The following is a 25,634-nucleotide window of genomic DNA, read 5'->3' as shown; positions in this document are numbered from 1 at the left end:
TTAAAAATCAAGGCATGATCATGTTTTATTTTAGTAAAATAAGTGTAATCTAGAGGCCTTTACCTTTCATTTAGATACCACCATACTTCTGATACCAAATGATCAATTAGAAGTCAAGTTATTATTTGCTCTTTCTAAAACTTGGATAGGCGACAAGACTTTGGTCAGGTAGTGTACATCTATCTGAGGGTTGTCTCTACATGTACATTTAGCAGACAACAGCACTAATAACCAGACAAACAGTTTCAATGAAACATTGTGTTACTGTAAGAACTGAAAGAGGGACTTCCCAGAAAAACACACAAATGTTGATTTTGGCTCACGTCTCATCAATTTCCATGGCAACTTCATGAACAGCCAGACGTGCAAGAATCTCCTTATGGGTGAGACTTCTGGCATACCAACTGCAAATGAATAAGCAATGGGCAGATAATTGAAAGGTCATGTTTAATTAGGGGGGAAAGCTGGCATCCGGTTACCAGGTCTTATCTGCCCTCGACCTTCTCATCTGATTCGGTTTCCCCAAGTTGCGTCACCCACTATTGCTCCATCACTTGCCGTTATCGAAGTGACCTCAGGGAACAACCTTTTACAGTGACTCATATGCTGTGAGAGAGTGAATGTGGGAAACTGTTAACATTGTGGCAAAGACACACAGCCAAGATTAAGGAACATCTGCTGCTTCTGGTCGGTAATGACGGAGTGAAAGCACGTGGCTGGAGGAAATGCACAGCGCCAAAGAGAAGCAGAAGTGAACATCTGTTTCTGCTTAAGTCCATGCAAACACACGGAGAGCCGGAGATACAAAGGAGTTAAGGTTAAAGTGCTGCAAGTCTGAGACCTTGAGAAGGTTAATCTAGTGGCCAGTCTTCCTCTGCACACAGGCTTGACCCCAGCCTAATCTAGTTAATGAGGACGGAGCAGTAGAAAGCACAAATATCCTTGCAGCTTAGGAACCAAGGAGATCGTGGGCCCCTGGATCTGGTTTCCTGCCTTATGTAATAAAGCTTCATGAGCTGAGGTGAGTATGTTTGTTCCTATTGGGCAATCTGAGCAAAGATCGTCCATGAGAGGTGCTGAGAGAGGACAATTTGAGTTGTTTTCACAGCTCTAGTCCTGTCTGGTAGCCAGCCCTGGATCTTCAAGCTGCAATGCCAGCAACAAAGTATTTTCGACAGCTGGAATGTCTGCCCTTTGTTGTCTGTCTCTCTCTCTCATTCCTGTCTTTTTTCAAGTCTTTTTAAAGCCTTGAGAGTTAAATCATACTACTGTGGCTTTCTCTCCATAGAAAAAAAAACTTGACCTGATCTCCGGCGTGACCTGGGGAACCAAGTAGTCTACATATGCGGTCATGATGATTTATGCCTAGGAGGAAAGCTGCAGTGAGGCCCAGATGGTCTCAGCTCTCAGTAAGTGACGTGAGCAAGAACCCTCAACTTTGTTTTTTTATATTTCATCAACACTTCACTGATGAGACAAGTACGCTGTGGTCTCGTAGAATCGACCCCAGCGGCCTGCCTATGGTGACCTTAAAAACACTAGTCCATTTACATGTTGAATTTTACACTTAATTATGTATGATAACCAGGCATGTATTAAAAGCAGCAAAAATGAGATATCTAACTAAACTTAATTACCCTTTTTGTCATTCCAAATCTGTATGACTTAATTTAAATAAGCACCAATATATTTCCCCACACACTTAAAGTTAATAAGATCTAAAATCAAACTGGATTCCAGTGAAATTCTCTTAAACAGACAAAGCTTTTAAGGATATTTTTTATACTAATCCTGATCACCACTGTTGCTTATTGCCCCAATTTATTTATATACATATGTTTTGCATATGTTTGCATACCGCTTGTTAACAAAGTTTTTTTTTTTTACCAAAAACCATTTTTCTACCCCAAAGATGGTTTCATAAGTTCTAGCAGTTCTTTTCATGCTGATGTATGTTGTGTTTTAATGAAACTTGTTTTTATTCATTTGGCATCATAATTGCTGCTTGCGATTGGGTCTATTGCCCAATTGCAGACCATCACTGGAAATCTATGCCAGCAGCCATACCTGGGATATTTCGGCTTCACACATCTGTACAGGAAAACATTGTTCACTTGTTTATTTGTTTTGTCTTTGTTTGTTAATACATACATCTTATGTTCTAAATAGAAGATTTAAACTTCTGACATCTAACAGCCTTACATTATGAAAGCTCAAATTTGCCTGGTTAAAAATGGTCATGTTTTGTCTCATTGCTTTATTTCTATGACAACATTTTGGGAAAGTTTAATTTATTTCATCTAAATTTTAATCGCTTATTTTTGCCAACAACACTGCTTGTTGACATACCGTCTTCATACTGTATAATTATAGTACTCATCTTGTAATCATGCAAAAATTTGCAGAACTGTCGCCAAAGATTTGGTAAACAAAATGAAATAGATATTTCTTGTTTTTCAACATACAAGACAACAAACCGTCCAAAATAAAATACTCATCTAACCACCTTGCATAAAATGAGACAGCAGCCAAAGTTATTGAGTAAGAGCTTCACAGCAGTCTTATCTCCTGGGAATTCTGCCACAGTCGGCACTCGCCTTTGATCCCAAAGATACTCTAAGCATCTGTAGCATAGAAACACCATATGGATGTACGAGCAGCTCTTGTGTAGCTTGTTAGACTACGAAGGCCTATCAAGAGCTGATCAAAGCATGGGCTGCTTGTGCTCTCAGCAGGCAAATCACATTTCCATGATGTCAGCGTCAAGTCTTACAACACCTGAATATAAAGCTGCATGTTCCAGCTTTAACATAACTGATGCAGATGCTTCTTTTTTTTTTTTTGCATTTCTGGCAGATCAAATAAACGAAGGGGTCATTCCATTTACTGCACTTGTCAGCACTTGCAAATGTACATGCATGGACGAAACACCTGGGATCTGTGGCACTTACATAATTTCAAGCTAAAACTTCAGAACAAATAAGAAAAAAAAATTGGCAGAGAACGTTGCAGAAAAACGCAATGACCTTCTTGAGTAGTTGACGTGTGTTTAAATAATTAAAAATGAGCATAGATGTACGTTTATGTATATATATATATAAAAAAAAAAAAGTAGAAAAAAACAGCATGTGAACACATCTTAAACAGAGCTCTTGTCCTCTGGGCACTGCAGGGGGCCTGATAAGGCACATGTGGAACTGGTGAGGATCGGTGGCCAGGCTCAAAGGACCCGTTCATTGGGGGAACGTGACTCCACAGGTATGTGGGCTGCCTTTCAGCAGAGGCCCAACCTGAGACACAAGGGCCACATTGTGGGTGCTGGAAAAATGATAGCACCTTGGCGTTTCCCAGCTATGCAGTTTCCGCGGCATGACGACCCCCTTTACCTCTATTGATGCATTTATCTCTCCTTTTTTTATTTATTTAATGAGGAGCGAGAAAAGGCTTGTGGGTGCACTGAGGGGAAAACATGCATTACAGATGTCTAATAGAAGCCGTGAAACATCAGAGGATAAATATTTTAGCCATGTACAAGATGATTTAATGTAACCACAATAACATCTATAATGTCTTGTGTAAACGTTGCTGAGAATTTCTGGCACGAAGCAGAGCGAGAGAGTCCTTGTGCTGTGATTTTTGTAATTCTACGCAACTTAGTCCTTTTTTATCTAAAAAGACTACATTGGATACTTTTATTTCTGAGACTAAAATTAAGGCAGCTTAGACATCTTTTACAAAATACAGTAAATATAAATAAATAAAAATAATGAAAGTATTAAACCTATTAAAGCAGGGGTTTTGGAGCGTGCCCCACCAGGGGGGTGCGAGACATTGAGGCGTGCACTCGAGTAAATCGAGATGGCGATTTTTATGCGTTCACTAGAGGGAGTATGATTAATGTTAGCTCCACAGCTAACTATCAGGCACCTATAGAGTTGATGCAATCCAGTAAAACATATACAAATAAAATGGACAGAGTGCTTTTTAAAATGAATGACGGTGAATGAATGAAAGTCAAACCGGTGAGCCGTCTGACAAAAAAGTGCCCTACTGAATCAAATCAGCAGGATGCCCTTCTGGATCTTTCACTTACTTTGAAGACGCTACTGACTATGTTTACATGGACATCAGTTATTTGCATTAACAAGACAATAATATAATTAAGATGTTACGTAAAGTGCTTTTTGAATGTTGTATCACCAGGTATTCACGTTTCCTGCAGAAACGTCTTCATCTTTAATTTTTCGCCTTTACTGCAGTTCGTTTCAAGTTTCACTTTCACTCATGAACATTTCACTCACGTCCCCATAACAAAGTAGGGTATTAGATGCAAATATAAAGTAAGGACTGGTGGAAGAGTATTGTTTTAATGGAAAGAAAAAAAAAGCCTCTGCATTTCGTGATGTGTGTGTGTGTGCGGTCCTTTACTGACAGCCGTGTGTGTGGATCTCGGCACAAAACACGGCCAAAAGTCCTACATGACAGTAATAGATGATTGCGATGCTTAAAATCTGCATACTCCACATGTCTTAACTTAATTTCTGTTTAGTTCAGTTATGACTTTAGTCGGATTAAGGTAAATCCAAAAAATAAATAAATAAATAAATTCACTGTTTACATGGTAGACTCCAAGCAGAGTATTGTCTTAATCATATTAAAATCGTATTAAAGTATTCTTGCCCATGTAAACATACTCAATGTTCAACTCAACCACACCATCAGGGCTCTGCGATCTTGGCTTTTTGTGAAGCAGCATTTTCTGTATCCATGTACATCAAAAGCAAGTATGCTATGGCTTACGCTTATTGTCAGTGCAAGATGATTTACATTTAGATGAGTCAGAAATCCGACCACAGATTAGCATGTTGTCCTCACAGAAACAGGCTCAGCCATCACACTGAATCAGGTAAGCTGTATATTTATGTTTCAATGTAATTAATGCTACGCACTTTAAACGCAGCAAGTAATATGTGAATGATGTTTGCACATGCGTTATAATTTTGGCTCGAGGGAGGGGTGTCTGAGGGGGCATGTGTCCTAAAAGTTTGAAAACCCCTGTATTAAAGTACTGTGCATTACAAATATGTTTGTTGTCATGATCGATTAGCTCCAGTCTTGCAGAACTAAAGTATTAAATAAAATAAATAAATTGACCAATTGACAGGCAGCAAAGTGGCTCAGTGGTTAGCACTGTCACCTCACAGCAAGTGAGAGTCCCAGCTGGGCCAGTTGATGTTTCTGTGTGGAGTTGGCATGTTCTCCACATGTTCATGCGCTATAGGCATACCTGTCAACAATGGGATGTGAAAATAAGGGATATGCCCACCATAATAAGGGATAGGGTTAGGAATGAATCTCTTAGTGAATCCCGCCATTTTTATATTTATTTCAAAGTGTTTTCATGCCTTAAAGCGAAAGCACAGAACAGACTCTCATTTAAGAGCAAGGAGCGGCCCCTGGTGGTTCGGCGGTATGGGTTGCATATAAGAAGGCTCAGCTCTTTAATATTTATTTGCCACCACTCAGAGAAAGACTGAATAGAATTATAGGATAGAATTGTAAAATACGGGAGAATCCCAGGTAAAACTAGAGGGTTGACAGGTATGGCTATAGGTGAATTGAATAAACTAAATTGGCCATAGTGTATGAGTGTGTGTGTGAATGTATGGGTGTTTCCCAAAACTGGGTTGCAACTGGATGGGCATTTGTTGCATAAAACATTTGCCGGAAAAGTTGGCGGTTCATTCTGCTGTGGTGACCCCTGATAAATAAAGGACTAAGCCGAAAAAAAATGAATGAATAAATAAATGAATGAATAATTGATTGAATGACCAATTGATTCATTACATTCCTGCAAATGCTCTGACCTTGTAGTTCTGGCTCGCTGGATCTTGGGCTGCTCCGAGCTCCACGAGTTGGTTTTTTAGCTCCAGGACTGGATCCTCCGCCTCCTCCAAGATTTCCATGGACCTTGCCGTAGCCATTGTACATGTTGTTGCAGCTCATGTTGCTCTTATAGATGGAGGGAGGGCTGTTGAGGCGATTCTGACGCTCCAGTCTGTCCTTCATCTTCTTTGGTGGTGGTTTGTACGGTTCATCTCGCCCAATGTAGTTCATCCCATACACGGGAATTATCTCTGCAGACACAATACAAAATGGAGGAATGTGAAAGAGTTGTGAACAAAATGTTTGCACTCAAAAAGTGATTTTGGCTGATTGTTCAAACTACGTATTTAAAATGAGCTGAATCAACACAATTCTTGAGGGTTTTTTGGGGATAACTTATTTTTTATGTTCAATGCACTTAAATTAGTAAAATCAATTAAATAAACTTCATTGATTTGTGTTGGGTCTAGTGTTGTCACCAGGCCCGGATTGGCTAATCGGGAGGACCGGGAGTATTCCCAGTGAGCCGGTTCGTTTTTTGCCCACGAGGGCTGGTGTACCTAGCTGCCTGCACTCTGAGCAATCGCACTTTTTTCATTAATTTATTTATTTGACCATAGCCTCACTCTTTTATTCATTATTTTTCCGCAGCTCTACTCTTTTACTCTACTCTCTACTCTTTTTATTTATTTTCTCGCTGCCCCATGAGCAGAATGCAGCCTGCAGGTTAATGATGTCCAATAAAGAAATCTAACATTATGAAGTGCGTTTTCTTGTCAGATGTTGACTTTCAATCTTCACTCAGAGATACATAAACAAATTAAATAAAAATAAACAAAATATAACCTCAACTATCAAGGACCGGTAAAGAAAACTGTGCGACTCCGCTGCCTTCTAAAGAACCCACTTCCGTCAGATTTGACAGACGCAGTTCTTAAAGAGCCCGCACACAATTTTTAACATGCTACTGTACATATCCTCAATGCCAAATGCACAGAATATCCATCTGAACAACACATATGAATATTCTAAGTTCTCAAATGCAAACAATTCCAAACAAAAATATTCAAAACTGACATGCATCATATTACATTAGTTATTTAATCCAAACAATAGCCAAACATATATTTAGATATTGCATAAAAGGACATTGTGATGTTTTAAATAAAGAATAGTGTTGGAGATTTAGCTACCCTTTACTGTTCTCATATTTATGACAAATATTTGAAGTTATAAGGCAGCTGTTTCCTTGAAAAAGACATTATAGTGTCAATAGAAAATTCAACACATTTTAATCTTTAGTTTAAACATGTAGCTTAATTCATATTTATATTTATTTGATATTTTTTCATTTCAAGGTTTGGATATTTATGAGCACTAACTCTTACAGAAAATAGATTCTGATACTGTAAACATTACATTGTGTTAACTGTTCAAATAGATCATCACTGTGAAGTACTGAAATTGAAAATGATGTTATTTTAATATAGTCAGTCGTGAACGGAAGTGGGCCAGTCTAAGGTTTGAAACTCCAGGGCTGAAAAGGAGTCCCACTCCAGCCCTGGTTGTCACGATACTGGAATTTGATACCAATCAGTACTGAAATTTTAAAAAGTCAATTTTCCCGCTAATATTTAAGCACATTCTTAAACAGCGCTAATTTGCCATTATGTTCACGTGCTCATGAGCTGCGAAGATCTGGTCTGTTTATAAGCTGACAGCTCTGAGCGCTCTGCTGATGAATCGACTGATCTTTATCTCTTTAAGATGCTCCAGTGTCCATGTATCTGTAGCTACACTCAGTAAACAGCAGTGAGTTCGGTGAACTGATGACTTTCACGGCTAATCACAGCCATTACTGTTGAGCACGTGAACACAATGGCAAATCAGCTGTGTTTATGAATGTGCGCTCAAATGTTAGTGGGAAATGGACGTTTTTAAAATTTTAGTACTGATTGGTATTGAATTCCAGTATCGTGACAACACTAGTTGGGACAACACAAAGGAATTGTGTGAAACCCAACATTTCTGACAGTGTGGGTCATCTCATAAAAGTATTGGGTCATACTTTACAATAAGGTTCATTAGTTGATGTTAGTTAATGCATTTACTAACATGAAAAAACAATTAACAATACATTTACTATAGTATTTGTTCATGTTATCTTAATGTTAGTTAATGAAAATACAGTTGTTCATTGTTAGTTCATGTTAACTCATGGTGCGTTAACTGATGTTAACAAGCATGGACTTGGATGTTAATAATGCATTGGTAAATGTTTAATTATGATTAATAAATTCTGCACAAGTGTTGTTCATGATTAGTTCATGTTAGTAAATGCATTAACTAATTAACCTTATTGTAAAGTGTTACCAAGTATTGTTTCTGTCAAGAAACATTATGCTCAAAATGACAGAATAGTCAAATATGCAGTAGGTGAAAAAAACCAATTATAATCCACAATACTTTGCAGTTGCTCTTGCTCATAATTCACACCAGATTTAATTTATTGATAATTTACTTGTAAGTCACTTTGGTGTCACATATATTTTGTAAAACATTTGCAGCAAACATTAAATTTGCGTCTTCCTCACAAGTTGAAGTAATTAAGCTCAAGCAAAAAATTAGCTTGAGATGAGAAACATTCTGTCAATAAACTAGATCAAGTGATGTATTTAGTGTGAACCCAGCATATTTAACCCAGCAATTAAAATTGGACATATTAATTTCGCTTTGTTGCACTGATTCATCTTGAATTGTACATATCCACTGCACATATACATTTGTAATTATGTTCATATCTATCTGCATACCTCTGATTATTAATAGCAACCTGTACTTATAGTTATCATTATATAGTACATCCATCTGTAAATATTACCCATAGTTTTTCTATAATTGCACTTTATATCTTATACCTGTTATCCTGCACTTGCTGCTATTGCTCTGCTGGTTCGACCTAAACTGCATTTCGTTGCCTTGTACTTGTGTATGTGTAATGACAATAAAGTTGACTCTAATAAGCCACATACTGGTGGTTTTAGTGTTATATTTATTTTCTCACGACAAACAAAGATGACAAAAATCTAACTCAACAAAACATTGTTTAATTACGTTAGTTAAATTGGTTATTATACACATTGTGCACAGTTAGTGTGTACGATAAGTGTACAGGATGTGATATTGACATGGGCTTGAAGAATCATCACATTTTGCAATGCTCAGTAAAAAAAAAAAAAGCTTAATAAAAGTCTTGATGACACACACACACACACACACACACACACACACACACACACGTTTGTTTTTGTGAAAAGTGGGTACATTACATAGGTTTCCATTCATTTTATGCAGCACAAACCGTATATTGTATTGCCCTCACCGCATCCTACTCCTAAACCCAACCATCACAGCAGACAGCGTGCAGCTTTACTCTCTGATTAAACTCATCCTGTGGGATTTATAAGCATTTTGAGAAATGGGGACGTCACCAATGTCCTCATATTTCACCTCGTTTTTGTAATACCTGTGTCATACCTATGTCATTATACAGATTTGTGTATCTTACACACACACACACACACACACACACACACACACACACACACACACTTACACTCACACACTTACACTCACACACTTACCTTCATTGTACATGGGCGGGAGGTGGTGCTGGTAGTACTGGTGTGGAGGAATGTCTCCGGGACTGACGGGCGGGTAAAAGGCTGTGTGTGAGTTAGGGATGAAAGGTGGTGGAGCCATGTATGGAGGTAAGTGATGGGTTGGAGAGATAGCAGGGGAATAGCTGGGAGGATAACACTCTGGAGACTGAGGGGTGACCACCACCCTCCGGACCCCCGTGTTGTCTTCCAGCACCTGTAAGGGAAAGCATAAATGACTCTTACTCGTCTGAATTGATTTTCTACAACTTGAAATGAGCCTAGTAAATTTAACTGATATCTACTGCTTTTTCCAGGTTGTAGGAAATTATTTTTATGAACAAATATAAATAGAAAATATTAATGCAAAGATCTGAAATTGTTAATATAATGTTATGAATTTAAAAAAAATTTACAAAATAAAAAATGTATATATGCATTTCATAATATAAGTCTCGGGATAAGTCTTCGAGTCAGTCCTCCACCTGTCTGACCTACTGGACCCAAGTTTGTTTACGTGTGTGTTTGACAGATCTATCAATATGCAGACAGCACGGTGTCAAGAGTGATCAGTGAAGCTCAGATCAAGTTCAGACTCGCTGTGCATTCATGTTGGGGAAAAGGTGAGACAGGCTGATTATGCAATTGTATGAGAGACCTCAGACTGACTGTGAATATCGAATGGGATCTGAGAAAGGGTGTCTGGGTCAGTGTTATTGAGATACTCATCTCTTCTGTGAGGAAAAAAACAAAAACAAAAAAAAGATAGAAAAAAACATGTGCATTACTAGCACTGCTTGTGACTATTTCACTCCATGATGAACAGGCTGGAAATTTTATTTGCAAGTCACTTTGGGCCAAAAAAAAATGTTCTGCCGAAAAAATAAACGTACACCAAAATGCAATACTTTAAATGAAGTTTCACAAACTAATTTCGAGAGGAGCACGTCATATGATTGATCGCAGCTGGTCTCTCGTCTGTAATCATTAGTAAGCCAATCAGATTAATCCAAACTCGCTATGAGTAGCCTGTCTAAACCTACTCCCTTATCTTTGTTTTCTGCTCTCGAGCTCTAGAGAACTACCTGATCTCGTACCCCCTTACATGCCTATCGACCCGGCGGGAGCCCTGGGCTCAATTATCTCAGGGTTCTCTCCCGGGACAGCATGCCAAACCTGCTATTATTATTAAGCAATATCTATGTGTGAACTCTTGAAATGTATTTTATATACTCTGTATATTTCATTAATTTTTCTTATTTGTGCTGGATGTTTGTAATTTATTTATTTTATATTTTATATAAATTCAGATTTTATACAACAAGTTAAATTTTATGAAAATTAAAACTATTTCCTTGTCAATTAACTGAATTAAAAAAGAGCTTTAATGTAGATTTCAAGAAACATTTTTTGTTTGTTTTAATTTTAGTTCCTAGCTTTGCTTTGGGTCTTCAAATTAAGTCTACGATGTGAATTTTAAAGAGTATGACAATAAGTATTGCCTAAATAACATTTATATTAAAATTTAAGTTATATCTTAACATGTATATTAATTACAAAATTTAAATAACCATTTTTTTTTCAACCTACATGTTTTTTTTATTAATAACCTAATCTGTCCAATTATTTTCCACTATATTTTAAAAACGAAATTCACCTGGAATTTCCATTTCATATTTCCTTTTCTGTAAATAAAGTGTATCACATTTGCAAATAACAAAAGCCTCATTACCATGTAATCCTAATAAAATAAACCATCCCCACTGCAGCACTGGAAGCTAAATTCTGGAGAAAACAAAGCTGTTATCAGATGCAGGGTGATCATATGACTGCTAAAAATTAGAGGTCGCTATGACTTCATATTACTCAACAGAGATGATCTCAGCTGGTCTGCAGTTTGAGGAGATGTACTGTTCAATAAAGCTGAATTAGTCTGAGGCTGCTATCAAATGTCTGTCTGGATCCTGGTCTCCTGTTGTTAGATGCCCACAGCTCTGACTGTGCTTCCCGCTCTCAGCTGGCACAGGACTAAACCAAACACAGATACTGTGACCTTTGGACAATTAGCGGATTCCTTCCAATGCCAGGAACAGTAATGGCCACTCAAATTATCAGAGGGCAGGCGTTTTAAATGAAGTGGATTCCAAACACAATTTGCGAAAACTCATTTAAAAACTAAACAACAGAAAAAAAATAAATAATCACATTTTTGTCAATAGGAGTTAGAAATTATACATATATATATATATATATATATATATATATATATATATATATATATATATATATATATATATATATATATATATATATATATATATATATTATAATTTGTTGGGACCATGATAGTTATTGGATTGAAACATGAATACTGAAGCACTAAAAGTCATGTTTCATCATAAATAAATGATGGCTATTGACAAAAATTGCTAATTGAACTTATTATAATACAATTTAAAATATTGCATAAAATATTAGCAAATAAAGTGCTGTTTCCATCCCGTTTCCATTCAAGAGAATATATTTGTCACTTTCTGGGAACCTCGACATACAGTAATAAAAATAAAATCATATTTAAAAAAAGATAGGAAACCACTTTATGATTTTTGATGGTGACCAAAGGTTATTCAGTAAATTAGCATCCAATTCAGTTAAGTTTCATACACTTTTGTTTAGAACTTACAGACATCTTGGAGTTTCAAGGTTTATTTATTATTTAAATTTTTTAAACCCCTGCTGGGACTTTTTTTTTTTGAGACCATGCCCTTTCCTTGTTAAAGAAAGTGCTCCTGGGAAAAAATTGTTTTTGTTTTTACCAAGCGGCAACATCCTGCTCTCTCTTGTGAAGCTAAGGCAGAAGTAACTGAACCTGCAATTCATAAACTGGCCTTTTGGGGGCTGGCTCCAAAAACTGCTAATGTGCACTGACTGCCATGCTTAATTGGCCATTTTTACAGCTGATAAAAACATGTTTGCAGCAGGTACAAAAGATAGTTTTGGTGCATATAGCTGATATTACACTTCATGATAACTGTGAGGGGGTGAATTTTTTATAACTCGTTCGTTTCATTTACATTAAGTCTGCATAATTAAGGGCGTGGCAACTTGAGTGACAGCTAGGTCTGGCAGGTCGCAGTCACGTCACCTCAGCTGATTCCGACTGACTAACTGTTGCTGATCTCATTGTATTTTTGTTTTGTGTTATGTGGCTTTACACAGCCAATCGCCTTTTGGGATTATTTCTTACAATTAGCAGATAATATGGCATATTATCAAGTGACCTTCTCTTCCCAGGCGAGTAAAATTCTTTTTCTCGAAAATTCCTGAACAGTCATCTGAAATGTTGTCGTGCAATGTTCATCAATAGCCTTGCATTTACTAACACAGACTATATTTGAAGCATTTGGAAGTAATTCACGTTTAAAAACGTTATAAGAAAAATGCCTAGTGGCTCAATGCATTATGACAGTGTTTCAAAAGACCAAGACGTTTTACACATCTGGAAATGTACAGTTTTTGAAATGCAGAAGGAATTATAAACGTTCCCCACTTAATGACGCTCCTTTTATTAACTTATAAATTGCCTACATGTTTTACATCTATAAAATAGGGGGAATAAGTGCATGATCCTGTTTTGCATTTTCCTACTAAAAGTGCAAAGTACAGAACAATTAGGAAACTCACTTTAAGTAAACAAAAGCCTAATCTTTAGCTTTCCTTTCTGCGAAATGGCATCACAAGATAACAACCTTTATTTAAATTATCTCCCCAAAATATCACCCCAACTTTCCTTGATATTTTCATTTGTATTTACTTAACGTTTGTCTCTCCAAGACATTTTAGAAGTTATTTGCATCTTTTGCTCGCGTATTTAAACTATTCCACGAGCCATCTCCATTGTACTCTTGAGGACAAATCTCCCAGTAACAGTGTAAAGTGAACGGCGCCATCAATAGAAACGCATTGTAAAAGTTCTGAAAACATTGCAACCATTTTTGGTTCTAAACCAAGCAGGGTTAGGAAACTTAAGCCTAAATAAACACTTTCCCTCAATCCTAAAGTATAGACAAAACACAAATATTCGTAATAACTCCAGCGTACAGTCTGAAATGGCATTTGTCAGCTTGTGGGTTGACTCTGAGGTGTGGATGTTGAACTATAAATGAAGATGTAATGAAACCGCTAGGCTCCAGGCCCAGAGCCGCCGCTGCTGCAGAGCTGATTGTAACTCTCTGACAGCTACTGGTCAGGGGTCTGCTTTCATGTCTAGCCGATTATGAGCGAGATAAGGATTACAGTTTGGAGAGCTCGTTCCAGATCAGCACTTGCTACATATTGATTACTCCTCTCATCTGCCAGATAAGAACCACAGTGCGGTTTGGAACGATGACAGATTCGCATATAATGCCTGATGGATCGTAATGGAATTGTAAGAACCCTGGACAGACAGGTAGGTCTCACTTGCCGGGGTGAGAGGATGGGAGGTTGTCGGTTCTTTGAGCATTATTGATTTTTTTTTGTTTCACTGCAAAACATAAAACCTGCAAACACACTATCATGTCAAGTCTTGGACTATAGAAAACTCAACAATTGTTTTGTTTTTTAATAAATGTTTGTACAATGCAAAATGACAATGTGTCCTGCAAAATTTTTTTTTTTTTTTTTTTACAATAACCTCACACAGCCAGATCAATATAATTTATAGCTTAAAATATACTTTTGTATTCCTATACCTCACCTGCGGGCATGATGTCAGAGAGTTGCAGAGGTTTTGCAAACACACCCATTGCTATCATCAGATGCTTTCTTAACTGCTGTTTTCGTACCTCTTATGTTTTTAATTCGTGTTTATTTTATTATTGAGAGGAAATAATGGAAATGTCGCTTTCAGCAGTGTGGATAGTGTGGGGGGATGTACGTTAACAATATGTTGCTGTCATTAGGGGTGTCACGGATCACTGTTGATTTTTTTGCAGTAATGTTTTTGTAATAAATGGAAAGCAAATAGCATTTGTCTCCTCCCCTTTTTAGCTGATCCGAAAAATGGTAGAATCCTTGACTAAAAAAACAGAACCTGATCCGCTACACCACTAGCTGCATTGGTACTTCTTTTTACTTTATAATAATAATTTAAAAATAATGAGAAATCACTTGCTTTTGAGTATATCAGGACATCTTGTACGTTGAGTTTGAGCATGAGTAATCAGTTGCTGACGGCAGTTCACTCAATGGCCACTGGTGTCACCAATAACAAGGATTTTTTAATTCTACGAAGAGCAGCTCTAATATTTCCTCCCCAAACTTAGGGAAAAATGTATGCGCGCACACACATGCATGCACATGCTTTTTCCTATCCCAAGTTATAATAAAAATATAAATATAAAGGCGTTTATTAATGATATTCCTTTGAAATGATCTCAACATTTGTATTCACCTGGGAGATGTAGCCTGGAGGCACATGAATGGGTGGGATGGATCCATTGGGTGACATCATGGGAACCTCTGCAGGCCCTGTGTGCACAGGAGAAGAAAGAAAAGTTCAGATTTTCAAATTCACCTCAGTGTATTTCAATGTTCAGTATGGTAATTTTGTACGAGAATCACAATAAAAAATGGCTTTAGCTTGTGAATAATTGTTACGTTTGTCTGCTGCATGTTGCTTTAGATCAAACTGAAACATCAATATTTACAAACAGAACCAGACTTTGGCTGAAAATGTCTTTGATATATGTTTTTCATCAAATTCTGTGAAGAACGTTGTAAGAACTGTGCTTGAGTGCACATTCTTAATTCCTCTCCACGCATGCTTAGGTCCTAAAATCTGCAGATTCTGTCTGGACCTGCTGATAAGCACCACACCATGCATTGCTGAAAATGCTTATGAATAGATATCATTCCATCCTCATTGGAAACTGGCCTAAACTGCTGGATACCAACCAGCAATGGATAAAACATACAAATAAACAAAGCGAGCAGGCCAATAAAGGCCGCCCCACTTGGCACGGCACAGAGGGCTGTGGGTAATGGAACTAAAGCAGTCCAGACAGAGCATTATGGAGCACTGGAGAGGACTCAAGCAGCATGGAAACTCTCAGAGTGCCTCTCATCAGGCCTGATTTACAGCATGTTCATTCTCCACAATCCCAGTCTCACTTTTTCTTCGACTGATAGGAATCACAGTTCACAACAACTCACGCACCTGTCTGAATACTAGCATCACAATCAAACACCTCTCAGACTATAATCAAACATTCACCACATTACACCATTAATTTTTTTGCTCGGAGTATTTGAAAATATAACAAACATATCTGTAGGTTTTGTTTATGCCATGAAGCTTTTAAGTGCGATAGAGAATAAATGGATAACATGAAGGCAGTTCAAGCTAAAATAAATAAATAATTTTTAATTTGTTAATTAAAAAATCATTATTTAGTCACCCTAAGGTCCAGCACTTTAAGTAAAAAATAAATAAATTCATTATTTAATAAATTTTTTTAAAATGTCTATAGGCAGAACTAATAGACTTATCATTCCAAAAAAATAATGCCTTAATAAATTGCCTATTATTATTTGGGCCTGTGTGTGTCTGCTTGACTCTCAAAGTGCCAGTGACTCATTGATCAATTGCCTTTAATGAATCACAAAGCACTGTGGTTTCAGTTTGAAAACTTGAATGCTCTAGTGAAGAAAAGAGATATCGACTACATTTTGGATGTCCTGACAGTAAATAAAGACCAGGAATTGTTCATCTTTGGATCAAGTACCCTTTTAAAATGAAAAATGTATCATTTAATCAATTAAGACTTCAGTTCAGAAGCTTGATCTTAAACAATCCTGAATAAATCATTCACTAATCAGTCTAAAATAAACCAAACTCAAATCCCCCTTCAGCCATTTTTAGATTCGCTGGAACAAATACATTCAAATCCAAGACAAATCCAAATTGTGTTGTTGACTTTTCCACTGCGGTCTCTCTCTGCTCACAGTAGCGGTGGTCTGGCTAAACCTGGTAAAGACATCGTCCCCCCCTGAGACAGAAGCAGTCAGCTCTGCTCTGCTTTGGCCAGTATAAATCACAGGACAGGCTGTAATGAATTCTACAGTTCATTCTTCATTATCTGCCAAAAGCTATGCACAACAACATCACTAGTCACTACTATGTCATATCCTGAAGGAATATTCCAGACCCACTCAACTAGAACAGTTTTCATAAAGAAGCACTAGAATAAAACTGAAATGATGGACAAATCTATCTTAGATGTTACACATGTAAAGTGTGAAAATGGTTCTGTAAACCAACATAATGAGTGTAACACTATCCGATTTTCAGCTGGCAGTCATTTAGTAACGCTGGGGGGATTCACTGGATTAGTTCTTTACTGTGCTCCAGCTCTAGTCAAGCTGTTGTAACAGAAAAAAAGAAAATAACAAACCCTCTTCAAAAAGTTATACGTATAGTAACATACAGAAAGCAACTGTTATCAGCTTTAGTAGATTTACCAACAAAACAACCACCACAACAACAGCAAAGCCAGACTGTAGCTACAGCATGCAATAGCTGGGCTCCGGAAGTAGAATTACGAGTACTTTTTTCTTTATGAATGTTATGAATTAGTACATACTACATAGCTCATACATTTTCTTTAGTCTACTATAGACTTATATAACATGAAAAAAGTTAGGTTAGGTTCTAACAGGTTAAGTTGGAGATTAAATTCTTAAGTCTAAGCAACATTTTTAAATTCTAATTTTATTTAAAAACATTTTTTTTCCAGTAACAATAAGACTCCAGCTGTAATTCAGGCAAAATTTGCCTATTGTGTTTTATAATTAGAAATAGTACTGGTCTATTGACACAAAACAATTGCACAAGTAAGGGATATAGCATTTATTTAGTTCCTCTTGCAGAATAAACCTTAACATGTTCATCAGCAGCCAGACATGAAGCAAATAACTAGTTTTATGTCTACTTGCACACAAAACTAAACCAATTAGACTCAACATTGACAAAACATTGATGCTTGAGCTGTAATAACTTATTAACACCTAAAGTAAACAAAGCTGAGAAACAAAAACACAATAACTGGCTTTATTATTCAGTCACAAGTTGATGTTAAATGGTCAAGAACAATGAAATGAATTACAAGCATATAAATATGGATATGAATCTACACTACCTGAGAAAAGTCTTGTCATCAATCCTATTTGTAAGAGCAACAAATAATAACTCTACTTATAGTTGATCATTTGGAAAAGTTTTTCCGATGAATCAGCAGTTAAACTGCATCCCAATCATCACAAAAACTGCAAAAGAGCTATTGGAACCCGCATGGACACAAGATTCTGACAGAAATCAGTCAAGTTTGCTGACAGAAAATAACATGGTTTGGGGTTACATTCAGTATAGGGGCGTGCAAGAGATCTGCAGAGTGGATGGCAACATCAACAGCCTGAGGTATCAAGACATTTGTGCTGCCCATTACATTTCAAACACCAGGAGAGAGCAAATTCTTTAGCAGGATAGCGCTCCTTCTCTTACTTCAGCCTCCACATCAAAGTTCCTAAAAGCAAAGAAGGTCAAGATGCTCCAGGATTGGCCAGCCCAGTAACCAGACATAAACATTATTGAACATGCCTGGGGTAAGATGGAGGTCTTGAAGTTGAATCCAAAGAATCTTAATGAACTCTGGAAGTCCTGCAAGAAGACTTTCTTTGTCATTCCAGATGACTTTATTAAGTCATTTGAGTCATTGCAGAGATGTATGGATGCAGTCCACCAAGCTCATGGGAGTCATACACAATATTATTTTTTTTCCACTGCACCATGACTTTATATTCTATACTGTACATTATTTCTGTTAAGTGACAAGACGTTTGTCTAAGCAAAGTCAGACCTTACTGTCCTAATTGTATAATTTAAAATCAAGGCATGATCATATTTTTTTGGGTAAAATAAGCATAATCTAGAGGCCTTTACCTTTCATATAAGCCACTTCTGATACCAAATGATCACTTAGAAGTAAATTTTTGTTGTTCCTAAAACTTGGATAGGCGAAAAGACTTTTTTCAGGTAGTGTACTAACTAAAAAAAGTTAAAGTGATTTGAAGTACACCGATAGACCCTGTGCTATGAATTTAGGCAGCTGTTATCTAGGACATTTCTTGGAAATGTTGTGATTGACCAATCAGAATCAAGTATTCTAGAAACCAATGTAATAGCTGTAATTATTTATAGTTGCTTGTAGTCAACTACCTTTTCACAGGATCAAGCTACCTTTGCTAACACTTTCCAAAAATTGCTTGCTGTAGCTAGCAGCTTTACGCTAACTCATGGCAGAGAGCTACATTTTTAGACACGAAGAGCTCAATTATACTTTAAAATGATGATTAGTTTGCTGTTCGGAAAGCTACAGTTTCAAAGTGTGAGGTGATTAGAAGACTTGCTGAGATAAAACTTTTAAGGTAAAAGCTGGTGAACATAATTAAGAAAAACTCACAGGCTAACGGTATATCAGGAGGGGTAGAGGGCTTTTCAGAAGCTGTTTTTCCAGTAACAGCTAGACTCCAACTGACTTCAAAGAGGCCTTTTTGGTTAACTGGTGAGAACAGAGGAGGAGTGCTTACTGGAAGTCTATGTGTGTGTTTGTGTGTAGGTAGGTACGTGTACGAGTGCTGCACAACAGGAGCCCGTGTGTGTGCATAGCCCCAGATGGTGACCTTGCTAGCAGAATAAATCCTTGTAGAACAAATTAGTCTATGATGATAAACACAAACGGGCTGTCAGTAAGAGCAAAGTCGAATGAGTTGGCGTTTGCAGGTCGAGTTTATGTGTGCAAGTTTGTATGTGGGTGGGTTTTGCAGTTAGACAAGTTGTGTTTAGCCATCTTTACTTAACTAGTACAAGATATCAAGGTCTGTCCTGTGTACACTCACCCACATACAAGCACAAACACAGCTGACACAAATGAACTAGAATCAATTGAAATAAATAACTCTGCAGACAGACGGGGAGAACTGCGGCCTCTTCGGATTATTCCTACTGACGTAAAGGAAACAGTTTTGGGGTCAGTCCAACGGTGTGTGGCGATCTCGAACATCTTGAACTAATAAATAAATGATGTCTGTAATAAATGATACAATTTTCTCTCTTTGTAAGCCTCGGTGAAAGAAAATTAGGCAACTAGCGGTTGAAAAAATATCAAATAGTGCTGAGGAGGGTTTATTTCTCCAGGCTTGGTGACAAAACTTTAGCCGAAGCGGTAATGCCAAAACTGTCAAGGGATGAGAGACAGTCGCCATTTGACATGAGAACTGTTTGTGCTGCAGTATCGCCACAGAAAACGTCTTACCACACGCCATCTGCTAACAAAAAATGTTTATTGTGGCATTCTCTAAAGCACCTTGGTCTATATATTATATATATTTAAAAAAAGATATAAAAAGTAGAAATTAAACTAACCGTGACTGAACTAAGACTGTAAATAAAAAATAATAACAAAGAACAAAAATGGTCAAATAAAACTGAATCAATAATAATGAAAAAATTTGGCAGAATAGCCACAGAAAATAAATCCCCACATACCACATGCTAATAAAAACAATCAAACAAATTATTTGAAGCATTGTGGATTCATTGTATAATAATAAGCACAAGGTACTATGATATTAGACAAAAAAATAAATATATTCAATTAAAGTATTATAAAACTAAGAGACTAATTTAAAATATATAAATTCATAAAATTAGATTGAATGAAAGGATGAATTAATTAATAAATGTATGAATATTCAAAATTACACCACTAATATGAAAACAAATATTAAAGAAATTATTATATTCCGAAAAAAATGTATACACCAACAAACTAATCAACCAACTTAAAGCAATAAATAAAACAAATAAAGAAATTTAAAAAAATTTATTTATAAATATATATATATAAATGATTGAATTTAAAAACTAAAAACAAACATTTAAAAAAGTTATTGATTTTAAAAGTTTCACAAACTAATTTCGAGAGGAGCATGTGATATAATAGATCATGGCTGGTCTCTAATCTGCAACCATCAGTAAACCAATTAGATTAGGGCTGCACAATATATCGTGTATGTTGAGTCTGGATTATAATTTATAATGTATAATGACCTTAAAAGCATTCAGGCATAAAAAATGTGTAATACCAGATGCGGGTAAAGCATCAAGCACAAGTGATTTACATGTTAAGTCAATGCAAAGACACGAGTAGACATCCTGCGGTGCGTTTCGCACAAATGAAAAACACAAATGACGCGATTTCAAATCGCTCTAGTTCAGCAGACATTCGTGCCGCATTAACCAATCAGAAGCTTGCTCTTGTAGGGGAGCGATTAGGACGTAGTGCCTGTTGTTGGTGTCCTAAGGGCAAATCCTCTTGCCGACACCGGACAACAGTTCATCAAATGCAGAAACGCACTGGAAATAGCAAAAGAACACATCAAAAGTGTGTGAGGGGACCCCAAAAAGTTTATAGATTGTTTATTAGATTTTATGGAGATGCAAATAGTAACCATTAATTTAAAACAATAATTCAATCTCTGACCAAACAAGTGCATGGAAATACTCACAACACATGCAATTACAGAAATACACTGCAAATAGCACAGACCATATCGAAAGTGTCGAGGGACCCCAAAAGGTTTATCAGATTTTATTGAGATGCACTCCCACTACAGAATCATCCCAATTGATCTAACATCATCAATTCTTTCCAAATAAAAATATTAAGTCATCTGGTGAAGTTGTATTCATATTGCAGAATATCTCACAAAATAAAAATATACTTGCTAGATTTTTCCAATATCGTGTAGCCATAAATTGGTTTATTTCAAACTCCCAATAAACAGCCCGTCTAGCCTTTCTCCCTTCTCTCCGTTTTTTGAAGACTCCCCTTATCCACCCCACCTCCCCCTTTCCCTCCTTTACCAGGGGGAGCTCTCGAGAACTACCCGATCTTTTACCCCCCTACATGCTCATTGATCAGGCAGGAGCCCTGGGCTCAACTATCTCCAAGCTCAGGGTTCTCTCCCCAAACCTGCTATTAATATCAATCAATATCAAAGTGTAAACTGTTGAAATAAAATTATTAAGTTAAAAGAAAAACAAATATCATGGTTAATATTAAAATTGGAATTTCACAAAGGCTTACATTAAAATTTCTATATAACATGAATGTTTGACAGCAGTGCACATTGTATACATAATTAAACCCTTATGTTTCTCATGTTAACCATGGTACAGCCAGAATAGATTTTCCTTATACTGCTGTGTCTAATGTACAAACTGGAAAGAGCAAGCTTGTATATAACATGAGTGACTATATACTCCAGAATGCCTATGTGCGTCCAAGCACATGACTATGCAGAGAGGAAGTGAAAGGCGCTTTCCTTTAAAGTGAAATGCATTATTCATCCCTTCATTCATCTCCAGTGCAGCACCTTGGGGAGCCGCAACACTTTAATGAAGTGTTGAGTTTGAGACTGTGAGCTGCCTGGAGCCACGGTCAGGCCTGGTGGAGCGACAGTTTGTGATGCTTTACTGTACATAGAGAGAGCACTCCAGTCTACACTCTGGCCACACTGCTGGCTTTCTTTCAGCCTCTCCACAGAAATGCAACCAAACTCATCTGCTCTCCAACACGAGTGTGCTTCTGAAGCATGTCAAAGAGCGCCATCATATTCTCATATCTAAAGTATTGGGTGTCTTTGAAGTATAACACACTCTTTGACAGAAATACACTCTCTAGTGCTGGTCAAGCACAGTTTGTATGAGCTGACTGGATTAATGCATGATGGAATGATCAAAATAGGATAGTCAACTTTGCCCTAAGCACTATTCAATTTTTCAATTCATGTTTATTTCTATAGCGCTTTTACAATGTAGATTGTGTCAAAGCAGCTTAACATAGAAGTTCTAGTAAATTGAAACTGTGTCAGTCCAGTTTTCAGAGATGAAGTTCAGTTTATTTCAGTTCAGTGTGCTTCCCAACCAAGCAAGCCAGTGGGGACAGTGGCAAGGAACAAACTTTAAGTGTACATAAAATGGTGCTAAAATAGACCAAGAAATCTATTACATGTCTGGCTGGTCTTACTAATGTTCATTCCTTCGTTTTGTTCCATTTGTTCTGTCATTATGCTTTAAATTTCTGCTTATTTGGTTATTTTTATTTATTTTTAAGAAATACAGTATTTGATGTGTCTGGCTGTTCTTACTCTAAATTTTACAAACTTTCATTCCTTTATTCAATTATTTGTTCTTTCAATTGTTTTATTCTTTTGATCATTCGTTTCAGTCGATTTCATTTGTGCTTTCAATCTCTTCAGAATCAGAAAGAGCTTTATTGCCAGGTATGTTCACACATACGAGGAATTGGTTTTCGTGACAGAGCTTCTACAGAGCTTCTCTTATTACTTCTTTTAAAATGTGTATGTAGTTTTTGTTCATATTTGTTTCAGTTTTAGCTTTAAAGCATAACTATTTCAAATAAAATAAATGGGCTTTTTTGTATCTTGTGTAATTAGACTGGGTTTTTTTATCATCATCTATGGAAAGGCAGTTTTTTTATACTTTTAGTTCAATGTTAACATAACCGAAAGTAATAATTCAGCATTTTTACATTTTGACAAAGCATTCAGACAAAGCATGAATACAAATTGAAGTATTTTTTTGGCAATATTAAGATTTTTTCAACAAACAAGCATATGTTTTGATGGTGTTCGTGTTTTATGGTCATGCTTTAAAAAAATAACGGTTAAAAAACACCTGCTTAATTTCGCTATGTAAAATCCATGAAAATAACTCCTGTATAGTTGTCCCACACTACACTTTTACATCTGTCACTTGATGACACTTGAATACCCTGTCAGAAATGTCTAATGACTGGGAATTACCTTTTTACAGTGTCTGGTACAGCGTTAATATTGTTTTCTTGTGTTTACATAGGCTTGGTGAATATGGCCACGGTGTAAATACACAGTAGTTACGAGCTTATTGTTGCATTATATCTTATGACAACATTATATCATTGCCTTCTGTGATTTCCTGAAGGCAAATTTTTAAAAATAATGCAATGCAGACATCATCGTAGATCTCATGTAACGTAAGAGCTCGCGATGATATAAATGGTGATGTGTGCAGGTGTTGTAGTGGTGTCCCATTTCTTAGAGGTAAAGCTGTAAGGTAAATTTGAAGCTCTTCTCCTTCACACTCTGCTTCAATGGCCAAGAGAAAGGGGTAGAGGAAGGGGTTAAATAAAAGTATTGGGATTAGGCCTAAGAATGATAATCAAAACATAGAATGAGTAGATTGAGTTCATCAACACTCCTACAGCTACCTCTTAAGAGCTATACCTCAAGGATTCCAAATTTCTTTTACTAAGGGCAGCATCCAGTGAAGTAAAACAGTAAAAAAAACACTGTTGGGCATGTGTCTATGAATTAAGAAGAATCTCATCAAAGACAAAGAAAGAGTTATAATAATAGTTACAATAATCCTAGAAAAAAACTGGAAACCCTGGAAGTCTTCACGTAATGTACAATAATCTTTAATCTGTCCAGAAATGCTCATTTGAAATTTCTGAGACTCAACTCAAGTCCCACATATAGCTTTAAAAAAGGCAATTAGCATGGAAATTACATATAGTATGAAGCATGGACATCAATTTGCATACAGCAAGCAACCTGAAATGTGACCTGACATTCAAGAGCATCAGATGGCTTAATCTAGCAAGGAATGTCTTTAAAAGTAAGCCAATTCATCACACCGTCCAATTTATCAGGCCTGCTCGTGAAGTGAACAGCAGCGTATCCTCGTTGTACAACAGATAACCAGAACCCAACATGCACTCTGACAAACGACACCAATATGAGCAGCACTGGAAGTCTTGCAGCACAGATAACAGGTTTCTAGGTTTTCAGTCGGGGTAACAGAGTCCTCTTGTAGCGCTTCCAGAAGACTGGAGAGGGCAGTGGCACTAAGCGCTGTTGTCTCTCCTCTCTCTCCGCACAAGAGGCTCCATTCAGCGGCCCGCCAGCGAGGCTCCCAGCACAGAGACAGGAATATGCTCCCAGTTGGCAAACAGACGTGTGTTTGGACAGTCTCTGTAGTTCTCTTCACTTCGCAAACACCAGCATTCCTCCAGCTCTGAAGCCAATGGACACATACACAAAAACCCACACATACATACACACAAGCAGCCAATGAGACCAATTGCGAGTCTCTCAGCCTGACCTCCATGGACCTCCACCTGGTCCCTTTCTCCTGTCCCTAAGAGGGATCCACATCCAGGCCTTCACAGGACATTAAGATCCGCTGGAGGTTCTCCTGTGAGTTGTATGCTCAAATGACAAGCCTTTATCAACATGCAGCTTGAGTCATGCTCAGTATAGTGAACAACAGTCCTATAAGGGCTCAGTGATTAAGAGCAAAAGATGGAAAGAAGAGTAAAGGGTTCAACATTCTTCTATATGTTTTTTTACATATTTGTGTTTCTAAAAATTCATTAAGCACAGGAATCTTGCGAACAGAGTTAGATACATATTAATGAATCAATTGCATGGAGAAAAAGTCTTTGTGCTTAGTGAATTCCCAGCAGGCACACAACATCTTAGGATTTTAATATTAAGTTAGATTTAGGTCGTGATGTCAGGTGACCAAAATTCAATGTCTGGCCAGCGTCTAAGGACAATGTTATTTTCATGTCCAATATCAACATCAAATGACGTTGATATTTTGTTGATTTTAGGTTGTGTTGGAAAGTGACCAAAATCCAACATTGAGCCACCATCTTAAACCAACGACATATTGACGTCAAATACTGACATTTATTCGTCAGGTATGGCAACCAAAATCCAACGTCTAATAGACTTCATAGTGGTAACATCCACACAACGTCAAGCTGTAACATCATTAGACATTGATTTTTGGTTGATTTAAGTTGCGTTGGAAAGAGACCAAAATCTGTCCAACACTGAAATTGGGTTCTGACGTTAACCCATTTTTATTTCCACCCAAAATGCTGGGTCCCTTAATGTTGGGGTACAACGTCAATC

The 25,634-nt window shown here is 37.0% G+C and overlaps 1 protein-coding gene across 1 annotated transcript in view; it reads right to left on the bottom strand.

The window, feature by feature from the left end:
- fndc3ba (fibronectin type III domain containing 3Ba) overlaps positions 1-24,819 on the bottom strand; it is a 117,020-nt gene extending 92,201 nt beyond the window's left edge. The window contains exons 1-5 of the mRNA XM_056465111.1: positions 24,814-24,819; positions 24,435-24,726; positions 14,980-15,056; positions 9,531-9,762; positions 5,868-6,137 (exon numbers count right to left, since the gene is read on the bottom strand). Coding sequence (XP_056321086.1) covers positions 5,868-6,137; positions 9,531-9,762; positions 14,980-15,056; positions 24,435-24,726; positions 24,814-24,819 — 877 coding nt within the window. The remainder of the gene's footprint in view (positions 1-5,867; positions 6,138-9,530; positions 9,763-14,979; positions 15,057-24,434; positions 24,727-24,813) is intronic.
- Positions 24,820-25,634: the final 815 nt, after the last annotated feature.

This window comes from Danio aesculapii, chromosome 2, assembly GCF_903798145.1.
Source record: "Danio aesculapii chromosome 2, fDanAes4.1, whole genome shotgun sequence".
Classification (NCBI taxonomy): domain Eukaryota; kingdom Metazoa; phylum Chordata; class Actinopteri; order Cypriniformes; family Danionidae; genus Danio; species Danio aesculapii.
The sequence above is the reverse complement of the archived record's forward strand: the minus strand, read 5'-3'. Positions and strand labels throughout refer to the sequence as shown.